Below are 19,495 nucleotides of genomic sequence, written 5' to 3'. Positions count from 1 at the left end.
GGTAGCATAGGACATCCACCCCAAGGGATAAATATAAAGATGGGGATTCCATTAACTGTACAGGTAAACAGGTGTGGCATTGTAGTCTGCTTCACTGTGGTGGTTACCACTGCAGCTGGAATGCTCAATTTATTATAGCTAACTTTTTTTTTAAGGACCACTATACAGATCAAAAATTATTTTATTTCCTTCTATCTAATGTTCTTTATCCAAATATGCTTTGAATACTCATAATTAGATTTGACAGGTATTAAAGACTATCTCATGCAGCAGATTGATATAAAACCTAATTTAGTATCTACAGAGTCCTCCAAACTTGAAAGGAGGTGTGCTAACCCGCATATTCTATGTGGTGTGTGGAAGTGTTCTAGAACAAAAAAACATGCTAGGAATTTGCTCACAACTTTTTGTCACTTCAGAGACAGTCTGGACATTCTTAAATATACCTTAAAAAAAAAAAAAACCCGCAGCACTTACTTTCAGAAAATAAACACATACATTTTTTGTCTGTCTTATGTCTTAGCAGAAATGAAGTATAGCCAAATACTGGCACAAATATGGCTGATAGTGTGTCAAAAAGTGGAAAAATAATACATTTAAATAACTTACCCATAACTGTTGGATTTATTTTTTGGATTGTTCTGCCATTTTTTACATCATTTATTGTATAATGGAATTCAGTGTAGTGTCATTACAATGGTGTTGCCAGAGGCAAACAAACATGGTAGAGATGCTTCAGAGATATTAAAAAAAATCAATGTTAGTATTTTAATAATATTTAAAAATTTTTTTAAATGTCAGGACAGGAGCAGTGCTCACAGATTTTTTTTTTTTTTTTCTGTGTTAAAAGGGTGCTTCTCACATATATGGGGTAGTCACAGCTTGAAACACATAGATTTTATTTCCGTGGGTTTTAGTGCTGAGGAATGTGACAGAGTTGTTTCTGACAGATTGCCCTGAGCGTATATCTGATCTTTCCAACTGCTGCCTCTACGGTTCACTGAGAGGAGATCAGAAGGCCTGGGGTTGTCAGGTGGCAATGCAGAGCACACAAACCACAGGGTTGTCTTTTACTGGTTTTTTTTTTTTAAATTCCCAAATCCTTTATTTTTTTTTTCCTCCCCCCCAACCCCTGCCTTATCACTGACTTTCAACAGTTTGGCCTCCGCATCTCCCCATCTGCTCCATCCCCATCTCCAAAAAATGGCAAGCCTGTGCAGTTAATTCACAGAGAAGCCTGAAGGCATTGGATTATTGGAATTAAAGCTGTGCTGCTGATCAGCCTGGGTCTTGAACCAGGCCCCCCACAGTGCTAGGAGCCAAATGGAGGGCTATTCTCAGAGTGGGGTGTCTGGAGCAACACAGCTTTATGGCTCCTTGCCAAGGAGCATTTAGTCTCTGTCAGCTTGGTATTTTCACATGGAAAGCTCTGCCATTAGACTATTTTCACTCAATGTAGCTGGAAAGTTATAATCACACATTAATAAAAATAGGGACAGTCATCCAGCATTTCATAAATCAGCTTTTTCTCCACAATGTTCTGCACAACCGTAACAGATGGGTTAGTTGAGATGAGCCAACAGAAATGGGTGATTTACTGGCAAAAAAATTATGACAGCTGGATTGCACACACATAAAACCACACACACTCTTAAATTTAAGTAACGTTTTAGAAGGAGAGGATTTGGTTCTGACCCCACTAGTTGGAACTGGATTTTGCCCTAAGGATATTAGGCATTACCCTTCATTTTGCTGATCTTTAACTTTTTCATTAATGACCTAGGCATAAAAATGCAGGAGGTTCTGACACAATTTGCTGATAACACAAAGTGGGAACATTTTCTATCTAGAAGAGACAGGATTATTGAAGAGGAAAAGCTGTGTGACCCAGAGGAGTGATAGAAGTGGAATTAAATGCAATTGTAAAAAGTGCAAGGCCATGTCCTTAAGGACTAATAGCAAGGCTTTTTACTATAACACATCAGTTTGGAGGCAGGAGAGAAATCTTGGATACATCAGCCACATGCTGGGTGATTATAAACTACAAACATCATGAAATTCTGCATAAAATAAATTCCACTATAGAAGAGGCATTTGGAGTGATTTGTTTATCAGCAACATGGAAGCATTGAAGGTATTGTAAAATATAAAAGTGAAAACTCAGTTAAGATTAAGTGCCGTTGTTTATTGATGAAGGCAAGTTCAAATTGGACCAGATGCAGAACGTGTATCAGGCTGGTCCTATCAGAGAAAATTACAGAAAGCTTAATTTCTTTTGTAGGTAAATGAAAGTAGAAGTGTGATAAAATTACGTGCATATGCTGATAACAAGTGAAGGAACATAAAGAATTGTAAGGAAGAACCATTTAAAACAAAGGACAATGATGGAACAATACCTAGTGGCAGCTTACTGGCAAGGAACACATTCTGCCTAGAAGTTAAATGATGATTACTGGCTGACTCATGACAGTACAGAAGCTCCAGGACAGTTGTTCACTGAGCAATATATGGAGAACAAACCTCTCTCCTCTCCTCTCCTCTCCTCTCCTCTCCTCTCCTCTCCTCTCCTCTCCTCTCCTCTCCTCTCCGAACCTCTCCGAACCTCTCCGAACCTCTCCGAACCTCTCCGAACCTCTCCGAACCTCTCCTCTCCGAACCTCTCCTCTCCGAACATCTCCGAACCGAACCTCTCCAAACCGAACCTCTCCTCTCCAGAATGTCACTGATATTCATCTCTCACTCTCCTGTTATCAGTGTGTTTGACACGCTGACCAGGTCAAAAATTCTGAATCAGCTCAGAAATTATTTTTTGGGCTGCACCTAAGACAGCTCAAAAGATTCTCACTCAATACAAGAAAACTCTGATGGGCAGAGTTAAACATTTTTCTATGCATTTTCTATGGGTCAGCTTATTGATTTCACAGCACTGCATGGCTTACAAATGCAGAGAACACCAGCACCTAAAAAGGATGTGAGGCAACATCAGACACCTAATCCCTAGAAGATCAAAGAAATTGAAAAATATTAAATCCTATTGTGGATGAGTTGTAGTGTAATTTTCATTCAAGCTATTTACTCATCCCACAGGTACAGCTTTTCTCCAGTATGCAGTGTGTCCCACAATCACATTATGGAGCCCAAAAGTTCAGTGTATGTTCCAGAATGAAAATAGTATTGAAAGGTGGATATAGATCGAAATCATTCATCTTTCACCAGAGACATCAGAGAAAAACAACCATTGCCATAAATGTCAAATCTACACAGGAAAACAAGGGCAAACCAACCCTTTTAATGTGGGTTAAGCTCAGTGTCCAGAGCTGTATATGATGAAAATGTGCAGTCATTCTGTATATAAAACAAATTTTCTTTTGGATCATCTTACACCATCTGTGCTCAAAGCTCTTCCCTTTTTTCACTATGCCCCCCATTCCTACCTGTTTTTATTTGTTATGGACAGGTATAACATCTGCTCAGAGATGGGTCACTCACTGCTTGTTACCTTACTTCTTTAGGGCTGAACTAAGGTGAAACAGCATTTGTTTTCCATTTCCTTCAGAAATTTTGCTTTATTTGTTCATGTCCATATGGCAGGAGAGTTGAGTATTTCTACTCTATTTTCTGTGATTCAGGTTGGGAAGCCTTCTTTCTCATGCCATCAGGGGCTACCTTCCTCGATAATATGCAATTTACTTTGGATTTGCACTCTTTTTGATTAACAAAACTATTAAGAAAAAAGGGTTTGAAGTACCTAATCAAGTTTTTGAAGTGTGATATATAGTTAGAAAAGTAAACAAACAAGAAAACCCAGAAAGGGATAAAGCAGAAATCCAGCAGGAGCAAAAACTCAGATTGTGGTCCAAAATCTTTAATTTGTACAAACTTCTGCTTGTATTTACTTACATGGGGCAGAGGCACCACTTGTTACACTTGTTATGCTCATCTTGACTCATCAGTTACATTTTCATGTACATTATTTGAGCATCCTGGAAAGAAGCTTCAGTGAGGTTGAAGTGAAGGATCTCAGCTGGTGAGTAAAGACTCAGTTTACCTGTTAGAGCTAAATCAATTATTCTGGTTTTCACTATCTTTTGCCTCCAGAAGAAATGGATGATGTGTTTATGAAGCAAACCCCCCCAAAACACCATGTCCAGGCACATGAAAGATAAGAAAGTACCTGGGAAGATCTAAAACACAGATTTACAAAAGGAAAATCTTGTCTGAAAACCTGAGTTCTGTGATGGTCTTCAGGACTAGACAACTGACTCTGCAGATGAAAGAAATTAATTATGTTTCCCTTCAATCTAAGAAGGCTTTTAAATCAGTCTCACACAGTGTTATTGTAGCCAAAGAAGTGTATCCGAAGTATTCTTCCTGTTTAGGACTTTACAGCACCAGAAAAAACTTGACATGGTGAAATGAGTTCAGGAGAAATGCCCAAGGAGGTCTTGGGGTAGAGCTCCAAAGCAAAACAGAAAAGGTTGAGGCATCTGAGCTTGTGGATTTGTTCAGCTTGATGGATTGAAGGGAATTTCATTCATCTTAGAATGAAGAGAAAACCAATGGAGATGGGCAGTGAAATGATGAGGAAAGAAAAAAAAAAATATTTGCAGAACAAGAAAATATGATTAATTAAGAGGGTTGATTTTGGGGTTTTTTTGGGCTTTTTGTTTACTGGAGTGGTCAGCCAGTGAAACGAACCCGCAAAATGACTGTGAGATTTCCTTCCTTAAAAAAAGGAATCTCAGAACTTGGTTGAATATTACATGAGTGATCTGTCCCAAGTGGGCCCACTATGAGCAAGAGTTCGCATTAGGCGACCTACAGAGTTCTCTTCCATATGAAACTATTCTGTGATTCTCTGATTTCTATACATCTTTCAGCAGAAAATATTTAACTACATCTTGAAAAATATGTGTCAACCATAGCAACTGCCTCTTCTTTCTGAAATGGAGTCTACATTTAATTTCCACATCTTTTTCCAAAAGATATTATATCTATCCTCATTGTAATGTCCCTTTCATTACATAAAACAAAATTTTACCAGGCAGTCGTCATTTTCCAAACCATTTTATAACATTCATCTCATTTCCACAGGTAAAAAAAATAGTGGGGTGATAGCGTGTCCTGAATTGTTGGTGACAGTCAATTGCTGGTAACTGTTAAGGCTTTCAAGCACTCAGTGTTTTTCACTAGCTGTTGCTTTTAGCACCAGCAATTTTGTTACCATAAATCTACTTTTATTTATGAATTTAAGAAAATTAGACAAAAAGAGCCAATAGGGAAAAGTAAGCAAGCTTGTTGGAAAAAAAAAAAGTCCCAAATGTGTTGTTATCTGTCTTTGTCACTGTCACAAGTTTGCTGATGGCACCAAGCTGAGCAGAGAGGTCACATGCTGGAGGGAAGGGATGCCACCCAGAGGGATCTGGAAAGGCTGGAGAGGTGGGACCATGTGAACCTCATGAAGTTCAACAGGGCCAAGTGCCAGGGGTAATCCAACACAGAAATACAGGCAAAGCAGAGAATGGGGAGAAGCACTTGCGGGTGATGGTTGGTGAGAAGCTCAATATGACCCAGCCACATGCACTGGCAGGCCAGAAAGCCCCAGCTGTGTCCTGGGCTGCATCAAAAAAAGTTTGACAGGCAACCTGGTCTAGCGGAAGGTGTCTTGCCCTTCTTGCCCAGGGGACTGGAACAAGCTGAATTTTTTCTGTCCCTTCCAACCCAGACCATTCTATGATGATTCTGTGATTTCCACTCCATAGCCTGAGCTGTGGTGTTGCTTATTCAGGCACGGAAGTCAACCTGCAGAGGTTCCAGATTTATGTAGGTGCCACTGGGATTATCAGTGATTGAATACTGATAATATTTAATCAACCAGATACTCCTGAGAAACTATATCTTTCTTCCCCCAACTCTTAATACTATTGTTTTAATGTATTATTTGAATATGAAACATAATGTATTATTTTCATAGTATTATTTATCATCTCTTCTGTGTTATCTGTTTCCTGTCTTTCATTTTCAACATTTTTTTTTCTCATTTTCACTTTTTTGTCTATAGAGGGATGCAGAAGAAGTCGTTCACTTGGCTGGCTACAGCCGACCATTTTTTCCTTTACAAAAAATTCCAGAAAACCTTTAGAAAAGGACATCCTGGCTTGCAGCATCTACACATTCTGAAAGGCTTTTCTTCACATTCTGAAAGGTGTTTTTCACCTTTTCACAGCCATTTCCAGAGCCTTTCCAGACTGAGGGCTTGAAATGAATCAGTTGCATGAAGCATGGGAAATAAATATATGTCAGAAACCATTTCTAATCTGTAGAGGAGCTAATGCTGAATGCCTCCCAGTGCAGAAGGGACTCTTTAGAATGGTGTTTTGTCAGAATACACATCAAGGCTTTGCTGTAAGGCCAACCTTTTCTGCCAGGTTTAATGGAAAAGTTCAACCTGATCCCAGCAGCATTTGTGGTTTGTGTGTGTTTGTGTGTGTAGATGCATACTCACACATGCTGCTGGGTAAACTGAGCTACAGCTTTATCAGTGGTAAGGTGACAAGTCTATTTCTCTGGGTAAGAATATGAGTTTATCAGTTATAATCACGATTTGGGCTCACGGGGTGTTTTAGCATAGTAGTTTTTATATATCAAGAGTATCTGCATAATTGGAAGGATACATCACAGATAGAAGAGGTTAAACAGATGCTTCTAGCAAGGAACTTCTTCCATTTTGTTTGTTAAGACTCTATTTTCTCATTCTACCCTCAAGCTAGCATAATAAAGATGTAATCTGTCTTCCTCCCCGCCACCATCCTTCCACCTTCACTCTTCTGCTTTTCTCTTTGCTTATTATATCCTTTCTTTGAGGCAATAAATAAGGATAAGAATTCTTGGTTTGACTCCAGAAAAAAAATATATATAGGAAAAACTCTACTCATTAACCCTCAAGCATCACCATTGCTCAAGTTTCTGTTAGTAAAGAATCCAACACCTCTTGGGGATGTAATCAAGAAAGTTTGGTTCTATATTGCACAGATTTAAGATTCTGCTAGCTGTCAGCTGCCACTTTGGTTACTTTAGGGTGCTCAGTTTTACTACAAGTCAAAATCCACAGGCAGGAACCACGGAAGAGCTATCCAAAGAAAGTTCCCCCTGAGCAGGGAGCTTGTTCATGTATCTGTGCTTAACCTGTCCCCCAACAGGACAGGTTAAGCACAGATACATGAACAAGTTACCATGGACACCATCCAACCCCATGATCTTACCCTGCTGCAAAAGTGAGGCAATTTGATCAAAGTTAGCAATAAAATAACTTGTTATGTCGAATTAGCAAAATGTGTTCTTACACCTCTTCCTACCCATCACTTAAGATCTTTAATTTTTGTCTCTCTGCACATTCATTTCTCCTTTTTATCCCTTTAAATGCAGTTCCCCAGACTCAAGCTTTTGTTGTGCATTGCCCACATGGCAGGTCTCATCACACGATGGAGCTTAATGCTCCTTATTCAGCTGTCACTCCTGGTTTGACATTCCTGTATCATGGGTCTCTTGCTTCAAATGTTCCTCTGACCACAAAAAACCACTCTTCTCTTCCATGAAGCTCTCCTTTCATCACACTGGAAAAGAGCTGAAAAAGAAAGGTTCCATAAAGCTCCCACAATTTTTTCAATCAATTCATATTCTGCAAAAGTGTAAAATTTTCCCTGAATTAGTATTGACATGGGGAAGATCAATGCCATTAGTTTAATAAAGATACTCTGCAATATTTCCTGTAATGAGATTGTTTGACAGACCTTCCTAATAAACTTCAAAATTACTAAACCCTCAAAATTAATTACACATTCCAGGACAAATACAATGATTCACCACTCCCATTTTCTGACAGCTCAACCCCCTTTCATTGCATCCAGTAACTTTTTCTTTAAAAAAACCTCAAGTAAATCTTCATCTCATTGCATTGATTAACTTTGTTTCTTTAAAAAGCCACTCAAGCAAAACGTGAAAGAGTGAAACATTATTCTGTAGACTGTGCATAAGACACTTTGATACCTCATATATTTTTGCATCTGCTTGCTTCAGTAAATAATTTCTTAAAAAAAAATCTATTTTAGTCCAAATATTTATAAATCTATTATAAATTCTTCCTCTGCCTCCCTTCTGTCAAACACTTCAGCAGCCCAGACAGAATCCCTGAATCCCAGCAGACCAAAACTGTGTGGAAATGAAAGGAGGAAGGATAGTTTCTTGCAATTTTCTTTTCACTACCAGAAACTTAAGGTGATGTTCCCTGTCTGCCTGCAGTCTGGATCTGAGAGCATGTTTAGATGTGAAAACTGTATACCAGAATATATATGTGCTGCTCTCAGAAGTGATGGAAAGCATAAGACAAACAACACTCTTTACTGCATAATTTTTGTGACCCTTTTATTCCAGTGCTGGAAACTCATATCCAGCTCAGGAAAAAGGTTCAGAACTAAATTCCAGTTGTTTGTCCATGTGTCTAAAAATGAGACATTTAGCTAAACACAAGCTTTGGCTACTATGGTTCAAAAAATTATTCTACTTCTGTGAATCACTAATACTTTGATTGTGGGGTGTTTTGGGTTTTTTTTCCTTAATTTACAGTTCTTTTTTGCAGCTGTATATATAAACATGTACAAATAAATATAGAGCTATTTCTGCCTCTTCCTTGATTTGCATTTAGCTGTCCAGATCCCTTTCTAATTCCCTTAAAATTCCTTGAATCATATTTCTCAGTCTTCAGCAGACAACTGAGGAAAATTAAACACTGTAAGCAGACCCCTGATCTTCCCTTCTTACTGACTCTTTATTGTCTCATCTTTTCATGTCAATTGAGTGACAAAATATTGCTGTTAGAGACAAAGTTATATAATAGCAGGGAGATTTGCAAAGGTTACCAGGAATTAAGTTTATTTACTCAGTCCCCAGTGTGCTCAGTGCTCATGTCCTGATGAAGAACTGAAGTCAAGTGGAAATTTAATGCCTAACACATAACAGAAAATACCTTACACAAGTTTACAGATAGATAAATGGAGGCTGTCTACTAGACTGATAGTCAGTTTGTTCTCACAAAGCAATAGAAACCACTAACAGTGTTAAAGTAAGAGTTGAATGCCATTAATTTTCTATTTGCTTAAAAAGAAGTCCAAAATGTACATTTGCAGCTCCTTTTATATGCACTTTTTTTAAACAACCGTCTGCTGGTAGCAGATGATAATTGATTTCTTGTTGCTTAAAAAAATTGAAAAAAGAATCATTTCTTGTGAAAATAGCACTGCAATTCCTAGATTTTTTCCCTTACAAAAACCAGCAGATGTCCATGTGAAACTGATGCAGAAATGTCTTCTTTTTGCAACCATCTTATGGCCATCTATGTCTTCAGCTGAGTGTTGCAATCAAAGAACCTTTAAAGATGATGGACAATTTAGAAAATTGTCAGATCTCTGAAAAATGCTTTGAGCAATTGACCTGAACTTATTCATCTTGAAGACAGATGCTAAGGATTTAACACTTCCACATTCTCTTCAAATTAGACCCAGAGCTATTGCTGGCTGATGCAGGATCATGTGGCTTTGAGTATCCAATTCAGTCAGATCCTGAGGCCATCTCTTTAGAAACACTTCGTGATGTAAAGATGCTCTAACCACTCATCAGTTGTGCTTTTGACAAGATAAAGTCAAAAGGGTACAGTCTGTAGTAGAGAAGAATTTCTTCAAAGTCTAACCTGCACACAGCATCCTGATTCTGCAGTGATTCTTGCTTGAAATGAGATGTTGACTCAGTTATTTAGCATTGTATCTGTGAAATAATGAAGCAGCATTGTCATAAGATGGAAGCAATAGACCAAAACATGTGCTTTGCTAGATTTGCAGCTAAGTTACTGCATGAAGGATTTTTATCTTTATTTCAAACTTTTGCCCAAAGCAGGAATGAAATTACCTGGAGGAGTAGCTCCTAGGTCACAAGAATATTCTGGATCCAAAAGGTGGAAAAATAATAAAATTCCAAAAATAAAATAAAGACTAGACAGATACTAGTAATCTTCATCACAAAAGATGCCAAAAATATGCAGAAATTATTCAAGTGTAAATGGAATTTAGAATTTTTTATGTATGAAAATGCATGAGAGATATATTTAAATAAAATAGGTAGTGTTAGCTTAGAGTTTTCTTGCAAGAGTCTGGAAATTACTAAAATAGAGAAAGTGTCACTCTAATCTAACAGGGGTCAATAGTGAATTGCATAAGAACAATTGCTCAGTGATGTTCATCAAATTTCTTTCAAAACTCCTTAACAATTTGCTGTTCCCTTGGATCAAATAGAAACATGTTTCTTTCGTGCTCAGAAAAGACTTTAAATAGTGTTTCTTGTCGCACCTTTTTGACTAACCGGGTGAGAAGTACATCATTTAGAAAAGATCAATCTCCCTGGCTTTGTCTAAAAATATATTTTTGTCAAGACTATTAAATGGCTTTGCTTTAGAAAAATGACCAATTAATTTTACAATCCCACACCTTCATCCACTAAAAATAATGCATAAAGATCATTACAGAAAAGCTGGACAGTTCTATTATTTTCAGCATTGCTAAAGCTGCATTTTCCTTCCTGTCCATCCCTTCCTCCCTAAAGCAAAGCCCAGGTTACAGGAAGGGAAGGAATATCTGAGCCTTTTTAATGTGAATTTCTTCAGAGGGTGGAGCAGCTGAGGATGAGTTGTGCATTGCTGGGCTATGTGCTATTTCCATGGCATCCAGGCTCTTCAGGGCACCAGTTCACACAGCAAAACCTCATCTTCTCCTTGGCCCAGTCTGCTAATCCTGCCTACACCCATGGCCATTCAAGGACCCCACTCTGGTCACCAAACGTGCTTTAGTGTGAAGCCAACAAAAAAGCATCACAGAGTGACAAGGCCAAAAGGAAAACATGGAAAACTCTTGCATGGCACATCACTCTAGAGAGGGAGAAGGAGGAACAGAACTAATTGCAACACCTTCATGACAGTATTTAATTCTGTGGTTTCACAGTCTAGAGTGCCAGCCAAGCTGAGCTTGCAGAATTGCCTCCATGAAGTTGGAGTGAGGTTTCTCATGAAAGCGTTGACATGAAATTCTCCTTTAAAGTTTTTCTACCATGTTACTCATTAACTGTGCAAGCTCCTGAAAAGAGAGTTGCTTACCCAGGGACTGAGGGGAAAAAGTAAGGTGTACTTGTTTGGTTTAATGAAAAATGCTGTTTTGTGACAATGGAAATTAGTTGTGAACTCCAGGGGATTCATGGCCAAATCAAATGGTTAACTGCAGTGTTTGCATTTGTACGACGGTTGAAATGTTTATGTTTTCAGAAGAAAAAGTTTCAGCATTATACTTCTAAGCAGTAATTCACTTTAAAATGAAGTTAAAGTTCTGCAAGAAAGCAGAATGTTTGATGTTGAGGAAGATAGAAACAAGAGGTTTTAACAACAAGGATTTCCATTTAACTTTTGAATTTGCTGTGCACATATTTAGACCTGAAACATAGTCATATTGAATGTCTAGCCACAAAAGGTCACGCTGGTTCCACACAAACTCTAGTCTTCAACATTTTTTTCAGACTAAATTGATTTTGAATTGATCTTGGTTTTCCCCCTTCTTTCAGAAACATCATTGCTCAGTGGCAAGAATATGATAGGCAATTTATAAGTGCAAAGATCTGAAGAAGGAGAAGAAGGGTAAAATGCCTTGGAACACTTCTTTCATTTTCTTTTAAAAAGATATTTCATGACATGCATTATGGGAACAAATAACAACAGTGCTGCTTGTCTTAAGAAGACAGAAAGATTGATTTTTCTTGGGTCTTTCATGTTTCTGCTCATGTTTTAAACCCCAGCCACTTCTATAATAGCCAAGTGTTTGAGCTTTGACCTGAACAATAGCATTTCACACTTGGAAAGATCCCTATTCCAGCCTGTAGGAAGTCTCTGCCACCATGCCCCTTGATACTTGTCCAAAGGGAAAAAATAACAACTGTCAAAACTGACATAGGTATAATGGATCTGCTCTTTGGTTAGTGGTTTGCACCACATGTTTCTCAAGACCCAATTCAAATATTTCCAGTGAATGTCTTTGGCTGTAAGAAAGGCAGATGGCAATATAGAGACAGCAGCTCAGCCTTGCTGGGCACAGTCCTATCCATTGAAATAAAGAGCTTTTCACTGTTCCAGGCGACAAGAAGTAGTATGGAAGGAAAAGGATTCAAGTTGACCAGGGAAGGCTTGGATTGTTTATTAGTAAAAATGTCTTCACTGAAAGGGTTTTCAGGCATTGGAACAGGCTTCCCAGGACAGGGATGGACTCACTGTTCCTGTAGACGTTCAGAAGGCATGTAGATGTGGCACTTCAGATCGTGGTTTAGTGTTGGGTTTTGCGCTGTTGTGCTAACAGGTGGCTTTGATATTAGAGGTATTTTTCAACCTAAATGACTTTGTGATTGCATTGATTAATGAGAAAACACAGTTTTTCTGTGTTCTGTTCAAAGCATAAAATTGGTGGTCAGTGGTAGGATTGATAGAATCACTGTTCATGTCGGTCACCACCGACTCTTTCTCATTTTGTTGTCCAGGATGCCATTCTTTTTCTAGACCCATAATATTAATTTTCTCTTTTTCTTTTGGCAAAGTTACTTATTAGAGACTGGGAAAAAAAAAAAAAAAACCAAAAATGGGAATACTTTTGATCTCTTCAGCTCTTTCCTCTAATATATTATGGGTTTATACCTGTACCAAAAGCTTATTCTATTTGTTCTGGTATGCCAATGGAGTGGGCTGTAAGGGGGAGGGACCCAAACATGCGTGTGGACTCTTCCTGATTGCCTGCCTACCTCTAAACTGATATCCAGGTGCTAATAAACAACTTGGTGCCGGTTCTTTTTTTTTTCTGAAATGAGACTCATTGAGAAAAAGAAAAAAGTCCACCAGACATGAAGGGGAAATATGTCAATCTTTCTGGGACATTACTGAGAACTTTTCCTTGTCCAGTTAATGACTTTTCCTTTTTCTTTTATTATTTACTCTTTACTGTAAACAGTAAATAGTAAAAGGAAACTAGGCTGCTCAATATGCTTCTGCCCTCCTTATTTACTATTTTTTCCTTATAACTCTCATAAATTATTGCCTGTCAAAAATGCAAATCTTGATCAAAACAAACAGAAATTCCTCCTGTTTCCCAGAGTGGGATTTAGATGAGCACTCTGTTGAACAACATGTGTACCCTTCTGTCTCTGATCTAGACCATGTGCCTTCAGAAAAAAAAATACAGAACAAGGTTTTTGGATATAAAATTATCCAGAATTATATAACTGAGTTATATGATGACCACCAGTGTAGAAATCTGTAATGAAAATTTAGGCGAATCCTTGCAATGCTTAGCACTCCACCTGCAGCTCCCAGATTTCTCCAGGGCAATCTAGAGGTCCCAGTTATGAGGGGAAAACTGAAAAGGCCATCTGAAGTAGACCATGCTGCTTCATGGATGCAGGGATGAAATGCACAAGTGGAAATGCATTGCTTCCCTGCCTGAAAACCCTCACTAACTCACCCAGAGCCAAGCTGTTGACTCTGACAGCAAAATCTCCATCAGTGAAAACTACTTTGGGATCCTTCTCATGCTGACATGACCAAAGGAGGTAACAAAGCCGAACACAAAATAATCTGATCCTGATGGAGATTTTCCAGCTAATGACAGTCCAAGGGCAGAGGAATACTATTGATCTGTTTAGTTTCTGTGCACTTTCCATCTCAGATATAAGTATTCAGGTATTTTTGTGTGCCCATGGGGGCCAGTGATTGCCAGTGCCTCCCCACCCACCACCCAGCCCAGGTGGTTTTGTGCAGGAGCTGACCTTAGTGGGGAGCTGGCTGTCATAAAGATGGCAGCTCATCTATCACAGCTTTCGCAGCCTGTCAGCATTGCATTTAATCGCATTTGTAATTTTCCAGAGGAGGTTTGCAAAAGCCACAAACAGAATCCTAATGCTATTTAATGAGGTTTGTAGCCAGTGCTTCCCCTTAGGAAGAAGCTTGGCTGTGTTCTAGCTGCCCTCATCTATGCAGAGATGGGAAATTCCCAATTCAGCCTACAGCCCCGTGTGCTTTTGGAAGGGGTATATCTTGTCTAGGCAAGATTCAGTTATATGTTGTCACTGGTATATCTTCCTTCTCAACTCACATGTGCTGTCAGAAATGGGCACTCAGAATCCTGCTCTTTAGAAAAGAAGACCTTTTCAGCCGCTAACACATCGCATCACTGAAGCTTCATTCCGTTTTTTGGATTTGGGAGATCTTGCTCATTGGTTGTGCTGCAAGCTTCAAGGCCTTCTGCTGATCAAAACCCCACCCAGAAAATCGCAGTTTTTAAAAGTTGAACTAAACTCAGGAAGCTTGTGTCAGCTCTTAAATTTTCATTTTTCATTGTGTTTACTACACCTATCTTCCACCTTCATTCTCTTCTTGAGGTTTAGCAGCACAGAAATGAGCTAAGTTGGAATCAATATGACCAGAATTATACTCTTGCAAACAATGTCAGATTCAATCAAGAAGGGTTACTCTAAGGATGAGATATAAAGCTGTCCTTCCCAGATATATATTCAATAGAATGACCTCTCTCCCTGACCTGTCTGTCCGTGTCATGCTGACAGATCATATCTTCCACTGATACAGACCCATGGAAGCTGCAATTTGTCAACAAGTCCCTGGGCTGTGCAGATCTGGAATGGATTTCTACAATATAGTTTCTCTTCTGGCAACAAGATGGGAACAGGCTAAATCCCTGGAATTACGTGGGCCTCAGTCACCTCATCAAGCTTTATCCCTTGTTTCTCATTCCATAGGTGTCTAGCCTCTTGACCGAATCATGAACCAAGAGAAAAATGTGTATTTTTTCTCTAGACATCTCTTAATATTTACAGATTCTTCAGCAAACATATTAGTTAAATTACTATAGCTATATTCACCAGTGCTAAAAGCAGCAATGATAATTATTACAATGTCATATTTCAAAAAACTATGTTTTCAGCCTCGAAAGCTGAAAAACATCAGCTAATCATCCTGAAATTGTTTGTGCCAGGTGTCCCCCTCCTGCTGAATTAGCTCTTAAAATTCCACCAAAGCAGTTAATCAGTTCCTGAGGGCAAAATTTAAGAAAAATGCCGTGCTTTGAAATGAACTATCACCATTAATAACTTTAATGTTGTCTCTGTAATTTGGCAAGAAACTGGAGTTCAAAACCAAACTTTTCTTGCTTTTTAAGAAATTCAGCCAAATTTGCCCAAGTTGCTAATTTCCAGGCACAAAGATATGGGGAGAAAGTTTTTCTGCATGATTTAATTCTCCTGAGTATTATCCATTTCTCACAGCTCTTAGCAGTCTTGTTTCATTACAGAGCATAGCAGGTCTTCCCTGCAGTGATTCTTCCTTGTAGGATGGAGAAAACATATTTTTAGTCCTAGAAAAGAAAAAAAAAAAGAAAGAAAAAGTTGAACAAAGGAAGAGCAAAATAAAGACTTGAAATTCACATAGAAAAAGCATGGAAAATTTTTATATTTGATTCCCCATTGTTCAGACTTTTATTTGATTAACAACCTTGCCATTATTTAACATAAGGATATTTTGGTTCATGTTGATTTTTTTTTTTTCCTTTTAGGTAATGAATATATGAAATCTTCACTGAAATGCATCTCTGTGCAATCATTTGCTTAGAACTGCAGCATCTTTACAAAATAAAAAAAAATTTCCTCCTTCAGCTCAAATAAGGCATAGCAAGGAAAAAAACCCTTCATTTTAAGGTCCAAAATAAACCAAAATAGTTTTCTATCCAGACAATCAATTTCTCAATGGTGCCCAATAGACATATTGAATCATGCATTTTGCTTACACAGCTGCCCAGAGAAAAACAAGGACCATATTGCTACCCATCTCTTTTTGCAAAAGGTTGGCAATTATAGCACTTGGAAAGAGGTAACCATCTTTTATTGTGTCAGGAAGTATTATTCAGTTGGCCTACAACCTCCCTGCTTACCCTCACAAAATTCCTAATTAAATTAAGATTGTACCTGGAGCCTAGAGGCCTGATCCTTGCAAATGCTACAAAGTTTGTGACTCGGTGGAAAGGGGGTGGTGAGAAATTCTGAGGTCTGTGTTGTGCAGGTACAACCTCAGTGCAGATTTACCTCCAGGCTGGAATGAGCCAAACTTCTGTTTCATCCCAAATCCTGTTTCTTACCTTCTCCAGCCTCACAGATAAGTGGAATGAATGTGATGAGGTAGTGTCATAATTTAATCATAAAGGGCATTTTCTTCATGGTAGGTATGAGAGAGTGTGCTTGTATCTTGAGTCACAGGGCTTTATTTCCTTAATAAAGATAAATAGTATTTTGGTTGCATGAAGCTAGAAATCAGAAAAAAAAAAAACAACAACCCAACAAAAACAAAACACCAAGAGAAGTCTTGTGGTAGACAGCAGCAATTGAGACTTTCCATAGCCTATTATATAGCCCTTCACAAGGCCATCTCTAAGTATTGCTTTGACTTTTCATAAGGATGTTTGGAAAGTGACTTGAATAAATCATGATATGCAAATGTGAATAAAAACAAAGCCTGGGATTTCTGACCTAGAATTTGAATATACACCATACACACAATTCATATAATTCATTTATTCAGATTTATGTCCAAATACTGAAAAGAAAGGACAGTCTGTTGGGTAGGAAGCTGGGTTAACTTTTAGAAGCTCACAGGGTTTGTTCTGTGTTTTTCTATGGACCTTCTGCATGCTATTGGATGAACTCTCAAAGAGTAAAAAGTACCTTAATTATCAGGCAGTGGCAGCCCTTACAATAAGCATTTAAGCTCTATTTGATGCACACATTAATCAGCATGCTGAGCACCCTTCCATTTGGCAGGCTGGCAGGTCAAATGCCAAGAGATAGCCAATATGGAAATTTCAGAAAATATGATCCCTGCTTCAGAAGTCAGCGAAAAGAGCTGTGTTGTTTTCCTCTAGGCTCGTCAGTTCCTCAAAATGCAGACACATTTCCCAAACCTTCCACAAGAGCCTCTTAGGGAAGATGAGCTGAAAAACAAATAGATTTTGGATCTTCATACAGCTCAGGTATGAGCTCAGTGATAGGATTACAGGCCTGCAAAGACCAAATCACTCCAAGGCATGCTCAGAAATTAATGTGACTGAAAAACATTAGGGTATGAAAGCTGGTGTGCTTAAAGAGTCAAGTTGCTCTCAGGATTAGGTTAATGCTCAACAAGGATTTCCTAGGGCCTTAATTCTGTGTAAGTCTTTCTAGTCATCCATTCCAGCCTATAGAATAAAAGTACCAGCACTGTCAAACCAAGAGTAGAAATACATGGAAAAAATTGATGCATCAGAATATACCTGAGCAAATGAATGCTGCCAATCTGCATTGTTCAAATATTTCATTAATTCAGCCTGATCCTTTCACCCTTGAATCTCATCTGTTGGATGCCATCAAATGATATTCCTGGTCAGTGATTTGCAGGATCAAAGAAGTCAGACTATATATATTGTAGTGTTCTCAGGCTGATTAATGTTTTGTGCATTAGGCAATATTTATGGAATTTTCTTTTCTTTGCAGGTCTCAACTGAAGAAGGAATGAGCTTAGCCAGAGAATATTCCTGCTCCTTTTTTGAGACTTCAGCTGCGCTCCGCTTCTACATTGATGATGTCTTTCATGGACTAGTGAGGGAAATTCGAAGGAAAGAGTCCTCACTGTCCATGATAGAGAAGAAGATGAAGAGGAAGGATAGTCTGTGGCGGAAACTGAAGGGATCTCTGAAGAAAAAAAAGGAAAGTACAACCTGATGGCAATTCTCTATGATCCCCTCATCAGGAGCTGACCTCAGTAACCTGTAATAATTCAAAAAGGCAGCATTGACACAGAATCTTCCAGGCCAGGTCCTGGAGTTCCTTCCCTTCAGCTCTCATGCAGAAGTTGTTCCTTGAGGGCCCAATTAATGGTTTCCCTGTGACTCTTCTGTTCTGTAGTGTCATTTAGCATACCCTCTCATACCTTTTCTGCAACTCTGAGTGGAGAAAATACTGTGTTTTTTAGCGTGTTCTCCATGGCTGGTCTTCAAATGCTGTGAGTTACGCCAGCATCCAAGGCAGAACCAGCTTCCACCAGCTCTAGGACAATGGACACACTTACTGCCTCCTCCTCTGCATGCACAGGTCATGTCGCCATCCCAGGAACAAATGACATTGACTTCAATGGACATTTTGGCTGTTTAAAGACTTTTGGGATGTGACCTTCAGCTTTGCATCCACATGTAGGTTTAGGGTTAGCGTGTGCTCAGCCTGCACGCCCGTGTCTGTGTGTGACCGTGTCTGTGAGTCAGCCCAAAGGGAACCTGGGCACTCACAATTCTGACCCTCTGCTGCCCCATCCCTACTGCATCCTGCCCAGACAGCAGGCAGGTTTTGCAATGTCATGCACCAGCCCTGCAGAGGCTGCAGGGGTACTGCTCTGTCTCCTCTGAGCTGCTCTTGCCAGGGCTGGCTGGCAGAGGTGCCATGCTCTACAGGCATGCTGTGCATTAAAGTCATACAAGAGTTTGTATTGGAAAGGAACTTTTAAAGGGCACTTGGTCCAAACTCCTGCAATGGACGGGGAGACCTTGATCAGGTTTCTCAGAGTCCTGTTCTGCATGACCTTGGATGTTTCCAGGGATGGGGCATCCACCACCAATCTGGGCATCCTGGGCCAGTGCTTCACCATCAGCCACACTCCCCTGTCCCATCAAGGAGCTCACAGGTGCTCTGTCTGTCCAATGAGTCCCAGAGCCCTCCGTGGAGCAGAGCAGCCCTGTCCTAGATGTTATAGCATCTGTGATGTAGCATCCAGCCCTTGACTTACTAGAGAATTGCGTCAGCTCAATCACCATTGCTCACAGTCCTTGACCATCCGACTGAACCACTTGATTAAGCAGTTGGATAAGTCTTTTTAAATATTCCTTTTTAAAGCTGGCATGAAGTAGAGTATATGCCCCTAAACATTTCCCCCCCCCCCCCAAAGTTCCTTTAATGTTGTTGCTATTTATAAATTTTATAGATAGAATATGCATAAGATTTGTCAAAAATAAAGATTGTGATTTCCATGGAGCCATACTAGTAGTCAGTGTCATTTGTGTCTGTCTTGGAGTGATAATTGATATAACAAAAAATTTGTCTCTTTATTAAATGTTCCTTCTTCACTTTTCTCTTGTGATTATTTTGCAGAGTTTCAACCAATTATATTTTGCATAGTCTGGGTGGGAGAAGATTTTTTTTTTCCTCTGTAAAGTTTGGAAAGGGTATGGTATTGTGAATAACTTTAGTTTATTAAAATCTAATGCTTTGTTTTCCACTCTCCCTTCCTTTCAAGGGAATCTGGAGATATTTTGTGACTTGTCAAAAATCCTTCATCAAAAGT

General features: G+C 39.0%; 1 protein-coding gene across 1 annotated transcript in view; it reads left to right on the top strand.

The window, feature by feature from the left end:
* RIT2 (Ras like without CAAX 2) overlaps positions 1-19,257 on the top strand; it is a 171,866-nt gene extending 152,609 nt beyond the window's left edge. Inside the window, exon 5 of the mRNA XM_059873774.1 lies at positions 17,659-19,257. Coding sequence (XP_059729757.1) covers positions 17,659-17,886 — 228 coding nt within the window. The 3' untranslated portion in view covers positions 17,887-19,257. The remainder of the gene's footprint in view (positions 1-17,658) is intronic.
* Positions 19,258-19,495: the final 238 nt, after the last annotated feature.

This window comes from Haemorhous mexicanus, chromosome Z (assembly GCF_027477595.1).
Source record: "Haemorhous mexicanus isolate bHaeMex1 chromosome Z, bHaeMex1.pri, whole genome shotgun sequence".
Lineage (NCBI taxonomy): Eukaryota > Metazoa > Chordata > Aves > Passeriformes > Fringillidae > Haemorhous > Haemorhous mexicanus.
Note: the sequence above shows the minus strand (reverse complement) of the source record. Positions and strands in the feature narration are given on the sequence as shown.